The sequence below is a fragment of the Equus caballus genome, chromosome 29, assembly GCF_041296265.1.
Source record: "Equus caballus isolate H_3958 breed thoroughbred chromosome 29, TB-T2T, whole genome shotgun sequence".
NCBI lineage: Eukaryota > Metazoa > Chordata > Mammalia > Perissodactyla > Equidae > Equus > Equus caballus.
The window spans coordinates 29,593,800-29,610,332 of NC_091712.1; the positions used below are offsets into that span (position 1 = coordinate 29,593,800).

The following is a 16,533-nucleotide window of genomic DNA, read 5'->3' on the forward strand; positions in this document are numbered from 1 at the left end:
TATATATCACCTATTTGTAAACTCAAAAACTAACCTAATTGAAAAGAAGTGAAGTCTAGCTAAAATGACCAAGTTAAGAGCCATACCTCAAGCATAAACGAGTTGAATTTATCAAGTTAACCTAAACTTGATTTTTGTGGCAGATTAACCAATAGGACCAAAAAATATTTAACTAAAACATACATTCCCATAAAATTCAGACAATCATTTCGTTAGGATCAAATAAATAAGACACCAAAGAGTTTTCCAAAGATTTATTGAAGCAGAAACAAGTTGGTCAGATCCTTTTTGGAAAAAAAGCAGTTTTAATGGTATTCAAAAATACTTTTTAAAAAGTATTCTAGCACAAGGCTTCTTCGTAAACTAGATTATGTTGTAAACTTTTTTCTAAATCTTTTAGGAGTGTTGGTTCTTAAGGACTAGAGCTTATTCCTAATTCCAAATCTATCTTGCGCTCCTGAAAAACTGCAGAAAGGCACTTGAAAGCTGTTTCTTAAAGATATGGATTTCTTTTTTACTCTTGCTGGTAATATATTGCTGCACCAAGTGTGTGCAATTTTCACTCAAGATCATCATGATGCTGAGAAGTTTCGTTGATAACCTGTTAAAAAAATAAAACTCTAATCAAACACAATACTACATGCTAAAGATTAAATTACCCTATCAAGCATGACTAAGAAAAATCCTACTAAATATATTGTTTCCATTGGTTCTGAGTGGAAAGGGTTACAGCTAGGAAGGACATATGTATGTATGTAAGATGCTTTTCACTTATAGGCAAAATAAATATCCAATGTTATGACTCGAAAAAATAAAACTTTTTAAGAACTGTGTTTCTCAAGGATGCTTGACTAATCCTATGCAGAAAAGTCTAAAAGAAATTAAGACATATTAAAATGCACAATAAGTACATTTTAAGCTTATGTGCAAGGAAAGATTACAATAAATTTTGACCTTTTCTTTCCTGGCATAGAGAGGTAATGAGAAACTAATTGAACACACAGCATGTCCTTGTACCACGTAAAAGGGCCTAGGAGGGTTGGGTGATAGTCATTAGGGAAGGCCATATGTCAGGATCAAAGCATTCCTAATACTGAGGTAAACAAATGAAGCAGTTCATGAAGCCAGTCTAGGAAGTAACCTAAGGAAGCGGTACTCCCATTTTAAATTAAAGGGCATAGAAAAATCACTAATTTTCAACGTAGAAAGATTGTTCTCTGACCTTCACATGCAGAAGCCAAATAATTATTTGGCTGTGTGTAGTGCTGTGTGTGTGAAGGGGATTATTCTCTTTTTAGTAGTCACGAGTGAAGCCGAAACCTCCCAAATTAGCTAGGTGTATCTGAGATACAGACTCACGGATTTAACAGGACATCAGTGTCTGCCTGAGATTACTCCAGTTTGATTCAAAGATACCAACCTGTCCATCTCTAGTTTCAACCGTCTTAATCAGAAGGGTCCTTTTCGAGTGAGTGTCAACCAGAGGGAGTGATTCCAGATTGGTTTCTGAATAAAGAAACAGGCCCAAAGTGAGTAAAAATGAAATTCTAAAGGGTATCCACTATCTTAAAACCCAGTGCCTGACCCCACTGTAGCATCAGAAGGAGATGGGCTATACTTCATGTAGACTCCAAAGGAGGAACTGAGATGGAGTTTAAATTTAACTGGAAGCACAGATTGCAAGACACTACTTGACAGTGCTTGGTCTGAAAATTATGGAGGTTTTCTAGAATTTTCTCTTGTATGGCATTTCTCAGGTATCATAAAAAAAAAAAAAAATAGTGCTTTGGGGACAGCCCAGTGGCATGGTGGTTAAGTTAGCATGCTCTGCTTCAGCAGCCTGGGGTTTGTGGGTTTGGATCCTGCGTGCAGACCTATGCAGTGGTGGCGTCCCACACACAAAACAGAGGAAGACTGGCACAGATGTTAGCTCAGCAACAATCTTCCTCAAGCAAAAAGAGGAAGATTGGCAACAGATGTTAGCTCAGGGCCAATCTTCCTCCCCTCTGCCCCTCAAATTAGTGCTTTATCATAAACAGAATGGTTACAAGCTGCTGACATTTTTCATAAAGGGCAATCAAACACTTACCCCTCAGGTTCAGGGAAGAAAAGTTTGGAAGAGGCAGAGAAATCCTATAAAAAGATGAAGAAAAACAGTAAAATTTTTGGAAGACAGCTCGAACAACAAGGCATGAATTTATTCGCTCTTTTTTTCATCAAATAAGAAAATTAATTCTTGTAATTTATAAGTGTGAGATTTGCTTCAGAAGCATTTATCTAAGATTCGTCTCATTCGTACATTTAAACTACTTTACTCCAAGCATTGTCTCTGCAGGGGTGTGAACTGGAGGCATGAAAGAGTGCGAAGAGAGCTGACTTTCACAGAGTTGTGTGTTCAAATCCCAGCTCTGCGATCAATTAACTCTGACTGGAGCAAGCTACTAAATCTCTCTGAACTTATGGTTCCTTATCTATAAAAAGCAGTAAAGAGCTACCTTGAAGAAATGTTCTAAAGATGAAATGAGATAACGTATGTAAAGTGAGGGGCATAATATGTAGCAAGTGGCAGCTATTAATTCACGCACACAAGTCCTTGTTCCATACCTGCTCTCCTCGCCTTCCAGCAGCTTCCTATAGGTGGCAATCTCAATGTCAAGAGCCATCTTAACATTGAGCAGGTCTTGGTATTCCCGAAGGTGACGCGCCATTTCTTCCTTCATGTTCTGAATCTCATCCTGCAGGCGGCCAATAGTGTCTTGGTAGTTAGCAGCTTCAACAGCAAAGTTCTCTTCCATTTCACGCATCTGGCGTTCCAGAGACTCATTCTGCAGGAGGTGAGAAAGGCTTCCAATGTTATTTTCCAGAAAAACCCAGCTACTCCCAGAACCACTTACAGACCATTTGCAATCTTTTCCCTTGGTGGCAAATGGCCAACCCTCCAATTTTAGATGGAGAATACAAGCACCAAGTCCTTCTTCTTAGAAGCAACAACATATGTAAGCTTAAAACTTCAGATCTCAAAGTGCTTTTTCAACCTGTCTTAAGAATTCATTTTCTTTGGATTAAAACACAAATTTTGGGGCCAGCCCCAAAGGTCTAGAGGGTAAAGTTTGGCACACTCTGCTTCAGCGAGTGTTCAGTTTCCAGGTGCAGAACCACACCACTTGTCTGTCAATGGCTACGCTGTGGTGGTGGCCCACATGAAAAAAAAAGAAGATTGGCAACAGATGTTAGCTCAGGGCAAATCTTCCTCAACATAAATACATAAATAAATAAGAAGAAATTTTTCTTGATTTGAAGTTTTGTTCATATATCACCATTAGCTTAGTCAATTGAATGGATCCAAGTTGGTTCTCTTCCCTCTTTTATTGCAGTGTCATACTCACAGTTCCTTTAAGGGCATCCACTTCGCAGGTGAGGGACTGCACCTGTCTCCGGTACTCATTTGACTCCTGCTTCGCCTGACGCAGGGCATCATTGTTCCGGTTAGCAGCCTCAGAGAGGTCGGCAAACTGTCAGGAAGAAACGAGAAATGTAGATCACTCCAGTGGCTTGTTCACAAATCCCCCAAGAATCTACCTTACCTGGACACATGAGAAAGCTTAAAGATGGCAAACAAACAAATAAACAAGTATGAGATGACACAAACCAAATTTTATATTGTATGTTCAAATCTCCATGTCTTCCAGAACGTGTCTCAATTTCTGTTTTGAAAACCAGAGAAAGAGCAGTAGAATGCTGACGCTGGTATTTTCAAGCAGAAATTCTCTCTCTATCACCCTCATTTAAAAGTGTGGAGGTCAAGGGCATGATGTTGGGGTGGGCTTTGAAGCAGGGGAAAGAGGGTAGTGGAAAGGGAGTTTGCTATAATAGGGGAGGGGGCGTGAGTGGTGTGGAGGCTGCAGCAAAAAAAAAAAACTTGAACAAGAAGTTAAAGCCAGCTTTTCGACTGGAGCTAAACGGTATTTAAGAATCACATTTGCAGAACAAAATGCTTTTCTTTTGTTCTGGCCAGTGACTTGTTTCCCTACCTTGGACTTGTACCATTCCTCGGCCTCCTGAAGGTTCTTGGCAGCCACGCTTTCATACTGCTGACGAACGTCCCGCAGGGCAGCCGTGAGGTCAGGCTTGGAAACATCCACATCAATTTGGACATGCTGTTCCTGAATCTGAGCCTGCAGCTCCTGGATTTCCTGAAGAAAGAACAGTCAGAAGGTCAGCCACGCCAAGTATGGGAGCAGCTTCACCCACATTCATTCACGAAAAGTGGCTCCACTTACCTCTTCGTGCAGTTTCTTCAAAAAGGCAATCTCTTCTTGCAAGGATTCCACTTTACGCTCAAGGTCAAGACGTGCCAAAGAAGCATTGTCAACATCCTGTTTTGAAAAGAGAAAAGGTATGACGTGGAGGAGGATGCTAAAGTCAAGGGCTTCTCTCATTTACTCATTTTAAGTTAACCATATGGGCTAAGTCCCTGTACTATACAAGGGTATTGACAAATTTTATGACGTTTGAATAAGTTTGTAAATCACCCACTGCTATCACATACTAAGCTTTCTTCTCTTCACTAAGAAATCTGAGTTGTGACTCCTACATTGTAGTCCAGGTGGCTAATAGACCATTTCAAAATAAGTAAACGTACACCAGCATGGTAAACCACACTAAATCAATTATCATTGAACCTACGTTATACCAGTGAAGTTTTTTATTATTTTTTTAAATCTAGAAAATCTGTGTTCCAGCATTTTTAAGGTTTCTTTTTTTCTGGAACGTCATGGAATGAAGTGATTATGAGAGTTGACAAGATTTCACAACTCCATGTACACACGAGTACATGGAGAAAAGAAATTCAGCCTTCAGAAGTTGTACAGTATAGCTAAGCTCTTTTTTTCTCTACTCAGATCTTTTGAAATTTATCCTTAAGGATCCAAAGCAAGTGTGTAGTCATCTGGCATGCAGGTGACAGATTTATACTCCAATTCAGGATATGCTCTAGCAAAGATGCAATTCAGGCAAACAAGGAAAAGAAATGTAATTCTGAACTGTATTTGTTTTGCTTTCTCTCGTAGGTTTTTCTCCTGAAACTCCAGTCTTATTATGAAAGGGTGTGTCCATCCTATTTACTTAGCACTGTGTCAATTCAGTTAGTTACTCAGGTAGTTTCAGAATGACTTGGTCAAATGCATATAAGGAAACTTTATGTCGAATTCTTCCTGCTCTGGCACAGGTTGTGTGTTCCCATCATTTGTAAACTGCTACATCACAAAGATTTTATTTCCCCTCGAGAGAACGTCCTGAGGATTTTTATACCTCTTATCTTGGAAGCAATTAAATTGGACTACAGTTTATAGCCTTTCCGTCTTAAAATGGTGAGACACTTCTACCACCTTCATGGAAAAGCGAATGAGGAATGGGTGATAAAAAGATCAGGCTTGGGGGAAAAAACTCATTTTTGCTTGTTCTTAAGCCCTTAAAAGGATATAAAAGATAACTGACTAGCCTCTATAAAAATGTTCAATGTGACATTCTACTTCATTGAAGAGAACCAGGGATCTTACCTAATCTCTAAGGTAGAGATCTTTTATACTAATATTTTTTTATATTAACTCACTCCTACAAGAAACACTACAGATATGATGATCATAAATGCCCAATGACTAAAATGAACCACACAGCGCTGTGTTTAAATTAATTTGGCAAATGTATTTCTGCTTCAAAATGTTATTCTAGACTAAAATCTGAGAGTGGTTTCATGGTCAATCTCAGTAAGTGTTCAGGAGACTAAAAGTGTGCTGAGAACTCATCCCGCTTTTGAATTCCAATTTCAAGTTAAAAATCCTTAAGTCTATCTAACTTTGGAGCAAAAAATCCCTTTAATTAAAATTCCATTCTTCAGGGTTAGGGTTATTCTTTCTTTATCGGGAGAGTGCTAAAGGATACAAGAACCCAATGGAGAAAGGCCTTACCAAATGTGAGGTATGATTGTAGCTTTAAGAACTTTTCACATCACATACTTCACAAGTCCGGGCCAGATATTAGATAACGGATGTTAGCAAATACTTGTGTCCAATTAGAACTGTGCTTACATCATTACATATTCAATAAGAATGTAGCCTGTTGCAAAGCTTCTCTGGGAACACAAAGACTCCTATTATTTCTGTCCAGAGCCACCACACTTGCCAGAATGTCTGTATCTACATTCCATAGTGAAGCCCGTAGAAACCATTAATATCGTTCAGCCAAGGGGACAGATGGCTCCTTTTCACCCTTATTAGATCACAAAATAGTTGTTCACAGCGGAACTTCCATCTAACTTTAACGCCACAGTGGAACTTGCAGAGAAAAAAGGAAACTTGCTGGCTTCATTCCATTTAAACTAAGTTTCTGATCCGCCAACGCGTTTGATATTTTAAACTACAGCGCGTAATTGCGCTTTTTGCGGCCTTGTAAAAGTTAGCCAACTTGACTGTGGCAAACCGCAATCTCCATCAAGCTGTAACTGTTGGGAATCAGAAGGTCAACGTGTTGCAAAAAGGAAAAGGGAAAAAATATTTCTTTGGAAAAAATCTTGAAACAAAGTAAAAGGTTAAAAGGACTTTTTGTTCCAAGGGACGGCTTAAATCATTCAAGGGTTTTTATCCCGAGAAGCTCCAATCTGTAGTCTTTCTGCCACTAGGGGGCTTTGCGCACAGACGTGAAGTTTTGCACTATTTCGATGTAGGTTAAGTAACTTTTAGAATTGCCCTTGGGTCGGTGGGGTGGGGTCCGGTGGCCGCGCGTGGGAAGAGAATCTACAAACCTGTCTGAAGGATTGCAGGGTGCTCTCGGCTTCCTCTCTCTGAACCATCTCCTCCTGCAACCTGAAACATCGCACATTAACCAAACGGGAACTGTAAAACCGCCAAGGGCGGGGCGGCCCCACCCAACCACCACCCCGCCGCACCGCCGGACCAGAGTCGCTGCGCCACGTCCACGGGCAGCCAGTGACCGCGGCTTTTAGGACTGCTGCCCTCGGCAAGTTTTCGCGGGACCTCGGCCCTAGCGTGGAAAAGCAATCACGGTCGCCACAGTGACCTGCAAGGCGAACGCCGGCCCCCGCCCCCGAGGAGCCTCTGCAAGCCCTTTGTCTCGCTTCCTGCGCAGCCATCCTCTCCTCCCGCCCCATGGCTGGCAGCCCGCCAGACGGGGCCAGGAAACTTTCTAAAAGTTTAGGGAATTCGCGCTCATCGTTTCCAAGGACCTCTGACTACAGGCAAAGTAGCAGTTTTAAGAAATCTGCAACTTGAAAGGGAGCGTTCTTGGGCAATGCAGGGGGAGGGGAAATGCTAACTCGAGGTCTAGGTTCAGGGCGGGGCTGAGCCGCTGCAGCCACAGCCTCGTCCCCCGTTGTCCCCGAGGCAGCTGCCGCCCCGACACATCCCCAGGGGCGTGGCAGCTCCTCGCGGTGGCCCTGTTCTCCTCTCCCTTCCTCCCGCAGCCCCTCGTGGGCGCCCCCTTACTTCTCCCGGAGCCGCATGATGTCCTCCGCCAGGTTGTCGCGCTCCACCTCGACACGGGCCTTGTCGTTGGTGAGCTGGTCCACCTGCCGGCGCAGCTCTCGCATCTCCTCCTCGTAGAGGTCCCCCAGGCGCGACTTGCCCTGGCCCTTGAGCTGCTCGAGCTCGGCCAGCAGGATCTTGTTCTGCTGCTCCAGGAAGCGCACCTTGTCGATGTAGTTGGCGAAGCGGTCATTCAGCTCCTGCAGCTCCACCTTCTCGTTGGTGCGGGTGTTCTTGAACTCGGTGTTGATGGCGTCGGCCAGCGAGAAGTCCACCGAGTCCTGCAGCAGCCGCACGCCGGGCACACTGCTCCGCAGGCGCACGGCCGAGGAGCGCGTGGCGTACACGCCGCTCGGGGACGAGGAGTAGAGGGTGCGGCTGGAGCTGGGGCGCAGCGCGCTGCCCAGGCTGTAGGTGCGGGTGGACGTGGTCACGTAGCTCCGGCTGGAGCTCGGCCGACTCGCGGTGCCGGGGCCGCCGAACATCCTGCGGTAGGAGGACGAGGACACGGACCTGGTGGACATGGCTGCAGAGGGTGGCGGTGGGCTGGGCGGCTGCGGTGGTGCCAACTGGCTCCGGGAGGAGAGGCGAGCGAGGGCGCGGTGGGTGTGGGCGGTGGGAGCGCTGCTGCGTCTCTGGCGCGGGGACCCCGGAGCGAGAGTGGCAGAGGACGAGACCCCGCCGAGGGCGCAGTTTTTATAACCCGGGTAGGAAAGAGGGTCTCCTCCCACTGCCATCCCAGCCGCGGAGCGCGCCAGCCAATGGGGACCGGGCGAGAAGCGGGAAGGGTGGGCGGGGGGTTGGGGCAGGGGCCCCCTCGAGCTTTCCTCCTCCCCGCTTCTCCGTTGCTTGGGGCTGGGCACGGTCCCATTACTTCTTGGCTGGGCTGGGACTTAAGGGACTTTTCTGGTGATGGCCTGAGCTCTGCTTCTCTCTGGGTGCTAAAAAAGGCGGGGTCGCGAGGTGGTTGGGGAGCCCGCCCGGGACTGAACCAGAGGGGTCCTGGGCAGCGCGCCAAAGAGGCGTGGGAGGAGAGGCGCGGGTGGGAGGGGCGCGAGACCGCAGGGCTGTGGTCGGCCGGGAATGGGTGGGTGGGGAGACCCGCGGGCAAAGGAGCAGGAAGAGGGGGGAGTCAGGGATCCAGCCGATCGGAAGGCGCGGAGAAAGAAACAAAGAGCGCCTGAGGCTGGAGTGCGAGGTGGGGGCGCGCACAGCCCAGGACAGCCTCGCGCACCGGCCGCTTGGAAAAGGGGACCGCCCCGCTCCGCATCTCTCTTCATCCTCTTCTTTTGGGGGTTCCCGTTCAGGGACTTAACGGGCTCGGTCCGGCTTTGGACCGCGCGAGCTGCAAGGCAGCGGCCGAGGAAAGCCCCGGGAAGAGGGGTGGGGTCGCTGAGTCACAGGCACTGAGTCTCTGCGCCCTTCTGTCCGTCGAGATTGAGGGATCCTAGCGGATCGGGAAAACCGTTAGACGAGATTGACTGAAGTCTCCGCGGGCCCCGCGCACGCTACTTTTTGTCAGTTTTACCCAACTTTGAGTGAGGGCGCAGCTTTCTAGTGTGCGGTTTGCCTAGGGGGAGACTAGAGCCCTCCTAAGTTCTTAAGAACTCGCCAAAGTCTGACTTTCCTCCAGTGTGCGGACTTCTCGTTAGCAAGAAACTTCTGCGGACCCTCGATAGCCGCCCAGCATGGGTCTCTGGCATCATGAATGCACTCGGGGAAGGTTTTTTTTTTTTGCAAAATTTCCTTCCACCCTCCTCTCCGGTCTCCTCTCAGCCTCTCCCCTCCCCCAGTGAAACCACACCCGTCTTTTAGCACGATCTGAAAGTTCTGGGTGAAAGAGGAAACTCAGCGTTCGTAGTTTCAAAATCAACCTAAGGGATCACTGGTTTTTCTGCTGTAGTGGAAATCATTAAAGCTATAATCTGCGCCAATTATAGAATTAATTAGATGTTGCTTTAAAACCCGAATTTGATTAATGAAAGGCAATTATATAACTCAAACGACACAGTGTTTGTAGGAAATAGATTTACGTGTTCATTTTAGTTCAGCGAGGGACCCTGCAGGATTCTGGTGAGTTATCTGGAAAATGTCACAGGTCCTCTTGGCCTGCTTTTCAGAAGAATTCGTGCAGTCGGTCTTGGAGTGAGGGAAGTCAAGCCGTCTACAGAGCAGAGAACGTTTGGCCTAAGGCACCAAGGCAGTGTTCAGATTCCACCACCAAGACCTTTCTAGGTAAATCACTCAACTCAAGGGTTTTTGTTGCAATTTTAGTAATAAGCCGAGCGGAGTGGTTACCCTCAAAGGGGCATGATGGGAGCCAAGGCAAGCCAGTCTTTTTGGGATTAAGTAGCAATTTAAGAATCACAGGGGTTTTTTTTTTTTTTTTTTTTTTGAGTATTTAGAAGATTTAGGGAGTACTGAAAGGATTAACTCCAAACTCACCTTTGTAAAAATAAAAGCATCTTGATTCTATAGTGAAAAGATAGGGGGAAAAAAGTAAGATCTGGGTTTTGGGTGGGTTTTTTTTTTTGGAAGTAGGGTGTTGGAGGTTACTTAGCATTTAAGAAAAATAGTTTAGAACCAAATGAAGGGTTTCTTCTAGCTTCTTTGTACAAGCCTCTGGTAGGCAATATTTTGTTTACCTCATTTCAGTTAGTTCTGGCAAATGGCGCTGCCGAGGTTGAGCTGCAGGAACTTTTGCTGACCTGCTCACCTACTGTGGGTTCCTTTTATTCTCTGCCCCTGGGAGGCAGTGGGTCACTCACGAGAAGCATTCCTGGGGTGTGGCACCCTGGCCGACTCCCTCGTGCTCCATGTTAGTTACCGTCTTAATCTCTGAGAACCCTTTATTCAAGCCACTGCTCAGCAAATGTCACCATTGTGAGTTTGCCTGGAACCCTTAGGATGAGAAAAAGCCATCTCTCTATGGGGGAAGAGAGGGTGGACCTTTCTCCCGCCTAAAATGCTGATCCCAGGGCAATGCCGTGGTGCTGTCAGGGGATGCTTGCTGACTGACTCACTGCGGAAAATGAGGACACGGCTCTGGTGCGGTGTGGCAGTGTGCCTTGTTGGTGATCACAGCAGATTCCTCAGGGCTATGGTGACTTCCCCTGGGAAGGACTCTGGCACTCCTCATCATCTCAGGGGTATCCCTTCTGCTTTCTAGCCTGTCCGCAATCTGTATTCCCAGGACTGTGTGATGTTCACTTGCTGTCTGAGTTAGCTCAGGCTGCTCTGACAAAATACCATACACTGGGTGACTTAAGCAACAAACGTTTATTTCTCACCGTTCTGGAGGCAGGCAGTCCAAGATCAAGGCGCCAGCCAGTTCAGTGTCTGATGAGGTGTCCTGCTTCCTGGTTTGCAGATGGCCACCTTCTTGCTGTGTCCTCACATGGCAGAGAGAGCTCAGGCTCTGGTGTCTTCCTTTTCTTCTAAGAACACCAATCCCCTCGTGGGGGCCCCACCTTCATGACCTCATCTAAACCTAATCACCTCCCAAAGGCCCCACCTCCAATTCTCATGACATTGGAGAGTAGGGCTCCCACATATGGAGTTAGGGGAGGGGCAGGGCACAGTCTGCCATAGCACTTGCCATATAGCACGCGCGCGCGCGCACACACACACAGTATCAAGTGTGTCCTTCCTATTAGAAATCGCCGTAGCTTGGGGTGGACTGTTGAGTGTAGAGAAGTGAAGGTTACAAAAACACTCCTATTCATTCATGTAGAATGCATGAGACTAGGAAAGAAATAATTTCATTCTGAGATAAATTATGTACTACCTAGCACAGTGCCTCAACCAATGGGTGATAGTCATCAATGATGGAAATCAATGGGTGATAGTCATCAATGACGGAAGTCAGTGTGTCTGAACTAACATCCTTGACTATGATAACTAACCCTGCTATGTTTGCACCCCATCCTCTTAGTTAGCTTTTGGAACTAAACAGTACATAGACATTGGTTTTTGTATTTATTTTTTGATTGCTGTGAAAACCTATCTCAGGAGTATATTTAAATGCTATGAAGCTGCTTCAAACACAGTGTGATGCAATTTGTGTATAACTAAGGACACAGTGATACCATTTGTAGGCCAGGCGTAAACATTACCAAATCTAAAGTCCTCACAGTGATGTTGGAATTTGCAAGCTGTGGTGATGTCAGTGGAATTGGACAATTTGAGCTGACGGACCAGCCAGCCGTGCAGAGAGGAGCTTAGTGGCCTGTGGAGGGTTTAGGGAAGCTGTCTGGCAGAAGGCCATGCCGAGAGGACAGCTTCTAGCTGGATCGCCTGGATGGAATGTTAGAAATGAGCAGGTGGATAAAGTGAGATGGTGAAAAGCTTAGCAAAATCTAAAAGCCGTGGTAATAAAGATAATAATGATCAATAATATAAGAAGTGCTTCCATCTTTGTGCTTACTTGTTGACAGGCACTTTGCATGCATTTAATTTAACTTAATGCTCTCCTGGCATCCCGCAAGATACATTTGATCATCTATTTTACAGACAAGGCGTCTAAGCTGCAGGCTAACAAGCTGCTCATGGTCATATAACTAGTGGTGGAGGGAGGAAGGGGGCAAGTATTTGAATTGAGGCCTTTCTGACTCCAAATGCAGTTCTCTTTTCTCTTTGCCTTGGTGATGGCATTTTACTTGCTACTAACCAATTCAATTCACAAATACTATTTAGGTACCTACTGTGTTTCAGGAGCTGAAGAGAGAGAATAATTATCAGATTGTGTTGTGAAGGAGCAGATTCCTAGAGGAGTTTGTGGATAAATTAGAATATCATGTTTTATGTTATTCAAATGATGTCACGGTGATTCATAACAGGGAAGAAGGGAGTTTGGTTTCCACCTGTACCGTAAATCCTTACTTTGTGAGTTAAACATTTTCACCTAGATTCCTTTCTCTCTCTTCAGAAGCATCATATCCAAAATTGGACTAAAAACCCACTAACCACAGCAGCTTCCCATCCAAACTTCCCTATCTGTTCAAGGCAACATAGCAAATTAACAAGACTGGAAATGTCCATCATCTTTGCACTTCCTTACCCTTGACCACTCAGATCCCCTCACCCAGATCCAGATCTAACTGGATCATATCCCGTTCCGTTGCTTCTTGTATCCACTCCTCTGTTATGTTGCTCTCACTCACATCCAAGCCATTTTACACCTCCTCCCTGCAATACGGTAATTGGCTTCCCTTCTTCCAGACTCTCCTTACTCCCACCAATGTGTCTGTCTTTGAGCTGAAACCTCATTTTCTTAATAACTGCATTCTTAAGACTCCCTGAGGATCCAAAGTAGGTCACTCATTCCCTCATTAGAATGTAGCCTCCACGAAGGCAGGGGTTTCTCTCTCTTTTACTCACTATCCTGTCTCCAGTGCCTACAGAGAAGCCTGGACGTGTGTTGAATGTGTGAATTAATGCATGGGTAGCTCATAGAGGCAGAGAGGGAGGGAAGTAAGGAAGAAGGAAGGAGGGAAGGAAGAAGGGAAGGGAAGAAAGGAAGGAAGACGAGAAAGAGGAGACTAATACTTACTAGTGCTTTCTACATCCATGCATTGTGCCAGTTGCTTTACACATGACTGCCTTTAATCTTTATAGGGTATTATGATCCACAATTTTGACTCACTCGCTCACAATGTACTTATGGGATTTTACTGTGTTCCAGGCACTCTGCTAGACAGTGGGAAAGTGAATAGGCAGGTATAATCCATACACTCCTGGACTACAGAGTCGAGTCCACGTGTATGTATGTGTGGAGCAGAGAGACAATGCTCAAATAAAGGAACAAACAAAATAATTAAGTTTGTGATAAAGATGATAACGGAAGCAGAAATTTTGCCTCAGAAGAGATTGAGCCTCATAGCTCAACTGTGGCCTTTGAAGCCATGCTGCATATGCCCATCCATCCTCAGTTTCCACTGCTGCCCACCAGACACCAATTTCAGTGGGGCCCTAAGCTCCTCTCTGTTCCAAGAACACACCGCATTTTCCCCACCCTCAGGTCTTTCCTTCTATTCCATTCAGCACACAGGTGTCCTCATTCCCTTCACTGGCTGCAGTGCTTTTTAGTATATTCAGGTAAATAAAAAACTTTTCCTGCCTCTGTGCAGCTGCTCCCCTTGTAAAAGGGTTAGAAAGCACATAGAGAGCTGTAGGACGTGGCAGAACGTGGTGCGTGAGTGCTCTGATGGAGGTGTGCGTAAGATACTAAAGAGTTTAGATGGAGAAATGATCAGATGCATTTGGTGGAGATCAGAAATGGTATTTAGAAGAGGTGGGATTTGAGGAACGAGTATGATTTTTACAGTTTATCATGGTAGAGAAAGGATGTTCAAAACTGATGAAAGAGTGTAAGCAAAAATTACATAGATGACAGAGTTCTGGACACACGTAGGGGATAGCGAGACTCCCAGTGTGGCTGGATTATGGAGCGGTTGTGGGGGAGGAGAATTGAAAGCTAATATGGGACCATGCGTTGGAGGACTAAATGCCAGGGAGAGGAGTATATAATTAATGTAGTGGGCAGTGGGAATTCACTGCGATTTTGACCAAGAGAAAGACGTGCCGCACAAAGAGAGTGAGCATCTTTCCCCCGTCCATCAGTTTCACACCATCCCCCCAAGTTCTGATGTGGACAGCTCGATGCACAGCCACACACACTTTTCTCTCGCTCGTAACTGTGTTTTAGGATTGTTCTGGCATGTTGTGGGGGATGGACTGGGGAGACCAATTTGAGGGCTGTTTGCAGTCGATCAGGTGTAGGGTAAAAAGACCCTGACCTTGACCTTGGAGGGTATAGTGAGAATGAAGAGGGGTAATTGTTAGAGACTGTGCAGCTAGAGGACAAGCAAGTCGGGGGCTCTAAGCTTTTAGATAGAGTAACTAAGAGAATGGATGCGTTATAGACAGAAAAAATATTTAGGTGGGAAGCTAATCTGAGATGAAAGATAATCCATTCAGATCCCCTTAGTTGGAAGTATCTTCCCTTCTCTGCTCTTTACAAAGTAAAACCTCCTGATGAAGGTGAGTAGAAGCTGGATCTGCAGTTTTACCTCTTAGCACTTCTCGTCTGCTCACGTGAGTTGATGTTGATTGCTTATATTGTTCCTTATCTGATTTGAATGTGTTGGTCTGGTTTCCACAGTTTGTATAAAATCAGGGACTTCTGTGATATCCTCTAAACCAGTTTTTTTAAAGTTCAGAGAAAAAGAAGCTTAAAGACAAACTCCTAGAAATCTCTTTGAATCTTTTGGGGAGGAAGAAAGCAGATTATAGCTTCCCATAGAACTATATATAATTTATAATTTCGTCAAAGTCTAGTGTACGGTGTACGACTAAGGAAAGAGAAGGTGGTAAGTATGTAGGAGGGACAAAAGATGCTAATTAACATAAGGAGGGAAAACCTGGTGTGAAAAAAAAATTCAAGTCGATATTAGACAAAGACATAAGGCTAAATTCTCAGATTTGGTTCACTTGATCCAAAAAAACAAAACAAAACCAGCCCAGTTATAAAAACCAGACCTTATTTGAAGGAGACCTAAATGATGCTGTCACAGTTTAGATATTGGCCGAGGGAGGCTACCACAAGAAAATAAGCAGTTATTTGCCCCGTGGCCTATAGTGTTGTTTTTACCATTTTTTAAGATAGAGATGAAGGGCATGCTGCTACTAGACAAGTTGCCATGTGTTTTGGCTTCCTGGGAATTTACTCTGCTCTTTGGAGGAGGTTATCTAGTTCCCGAGTGGTAGAAGTTTTTTTCAGGAGATATTCAGGTAATGGGTCTAATGATAATAACTGTTTTTTTTTTTTTTTTTGAGGAAAATTAGCCCTGAGCTAACATCTGCTGCCAATTCTCCTCTTTTTGCTGAGGAAGACTGGCCCTGAGCTAACATCTGTGCCCATCGTCCTCCACTTTATATGTGGGACGCCTGCCACAGCATGGCTGGACAAGTGGTGCCATATCTGCACCTGGGATGCCAGCCGGCGAACCCTGGGCCACCGAGAAGCGGAACGTGCGAACTTACCTGCTGCCCCACTGGGCTGGCCCAATAATAAGTGTTTTATAGCGCAGTTTTCTTTTAAAAAACTGAATAAATTAAAAAAATAATTTCTGGTTTGCCCTTATGGTAACCTGTGAAGTTGGAAAGGGAATATTGATGATCTAAATAGCCGTAATCTCCTTCCCGTGTATTTGGGAAAAATAAAAGAACTCCATCCCACTGATCTCAAAACCCATCAACGAATTGCCCAATCTTTCCAAAAATTTGGAGATGATTTGCTGTGACATATCACATTCATTTAGCCATTGAAAAGATTTTCTTCAGAATCTTGAATATTCATTTTACTTTTGAATATGTTTGATAAACTCAGAGTTTAAAATATACGCCATCAAACTTCGCTCTGTGTGTGTGCTGACAAAGATCAGTATGATTTGTAGAAGTTAGAAGTGAATATCAAAAGACAAAGTAGTAGGAAAAAAATAAATGCATCCATTAAAGTAACCCTAAATGAAGGCACGTGGAAACTGGAAGGAAATATAAGATGGTATAATGGTAAAATTATGCAAGGCAAAGGATTAAGAAAACGCATTAAAATGACAAGAAATAAGGAAAGAAAAGACCATTCTGAGTTAACTGTGGTAGAATGAAAGTATTGGAAGCTCTGTTCCTAATTCTGCTGCAGTCGTTTCTAAAATATTGAGTAATATTATATTTCTAATTAGCTCCATGCTAGAAGTATGCCTCCTAACGTGACTCACATGGATGTGTGGGATGACTACAAAAAATATTCTGGAACTTGAGCTTAATATAGATTAAATACATTTTCTTCCTACCATAAATTATGAAAAATTGTTCTGATACAATATTGTAATTTATTCCTCTGTCATCTCTAGAACGTCAGGGGGTTACACATGTGTGAACAGAAACAGTGCAGAGATTTTTGCACGTCTAGATCAGGGTTTTTCTTTTGCTGACT

General features: G+C 44.6%; 2 protein-coding genes across 2 annotated transcripts in view; one reads left to right on the top strand and one right to left on the bottom strand.

Annotated features, from left to right (window-relative positions):
• Positions 1-239: 239 nt before the first annotated feature.
• On the bottom strand, positions 240-8,207 carry VIM (vimentin). Its single transcript, NM_001243145.1, is given in 9 exon segments — positions 240-601; positions 1,421-1,506; positions 2,090-2,133; positions 2,605-2,825; positions 3,387-3,512; positions 4,032-4,193; positions 4,281-4,376; positions 6,800-6,860; positions 7,500-8,207. Coding segments are annotated over 9 exon segments (1,401 nt in total). The 5' UTR covers positions 8,063-8,207; the 3' UTR covers positions 240-559.
• Positions 8,208-9,599: 1,392 nt separating this feature from the next.
• Positions 9,600-16,533, top strand: part of TRDMT1 (tRNA aspartic acid methyltransferase 1) — a 76,522-nt gene continuing 69,588 nt past the window's right edge. The window contains exon 1 of the transcript XR_011433909.1: positions 9,600-9,773. The gene's annotated coding sequence lies outside the window, so the exon portion shown is untranslated. The remainder of the gene's footprint in view (positions 9,774-16,533) is intronic.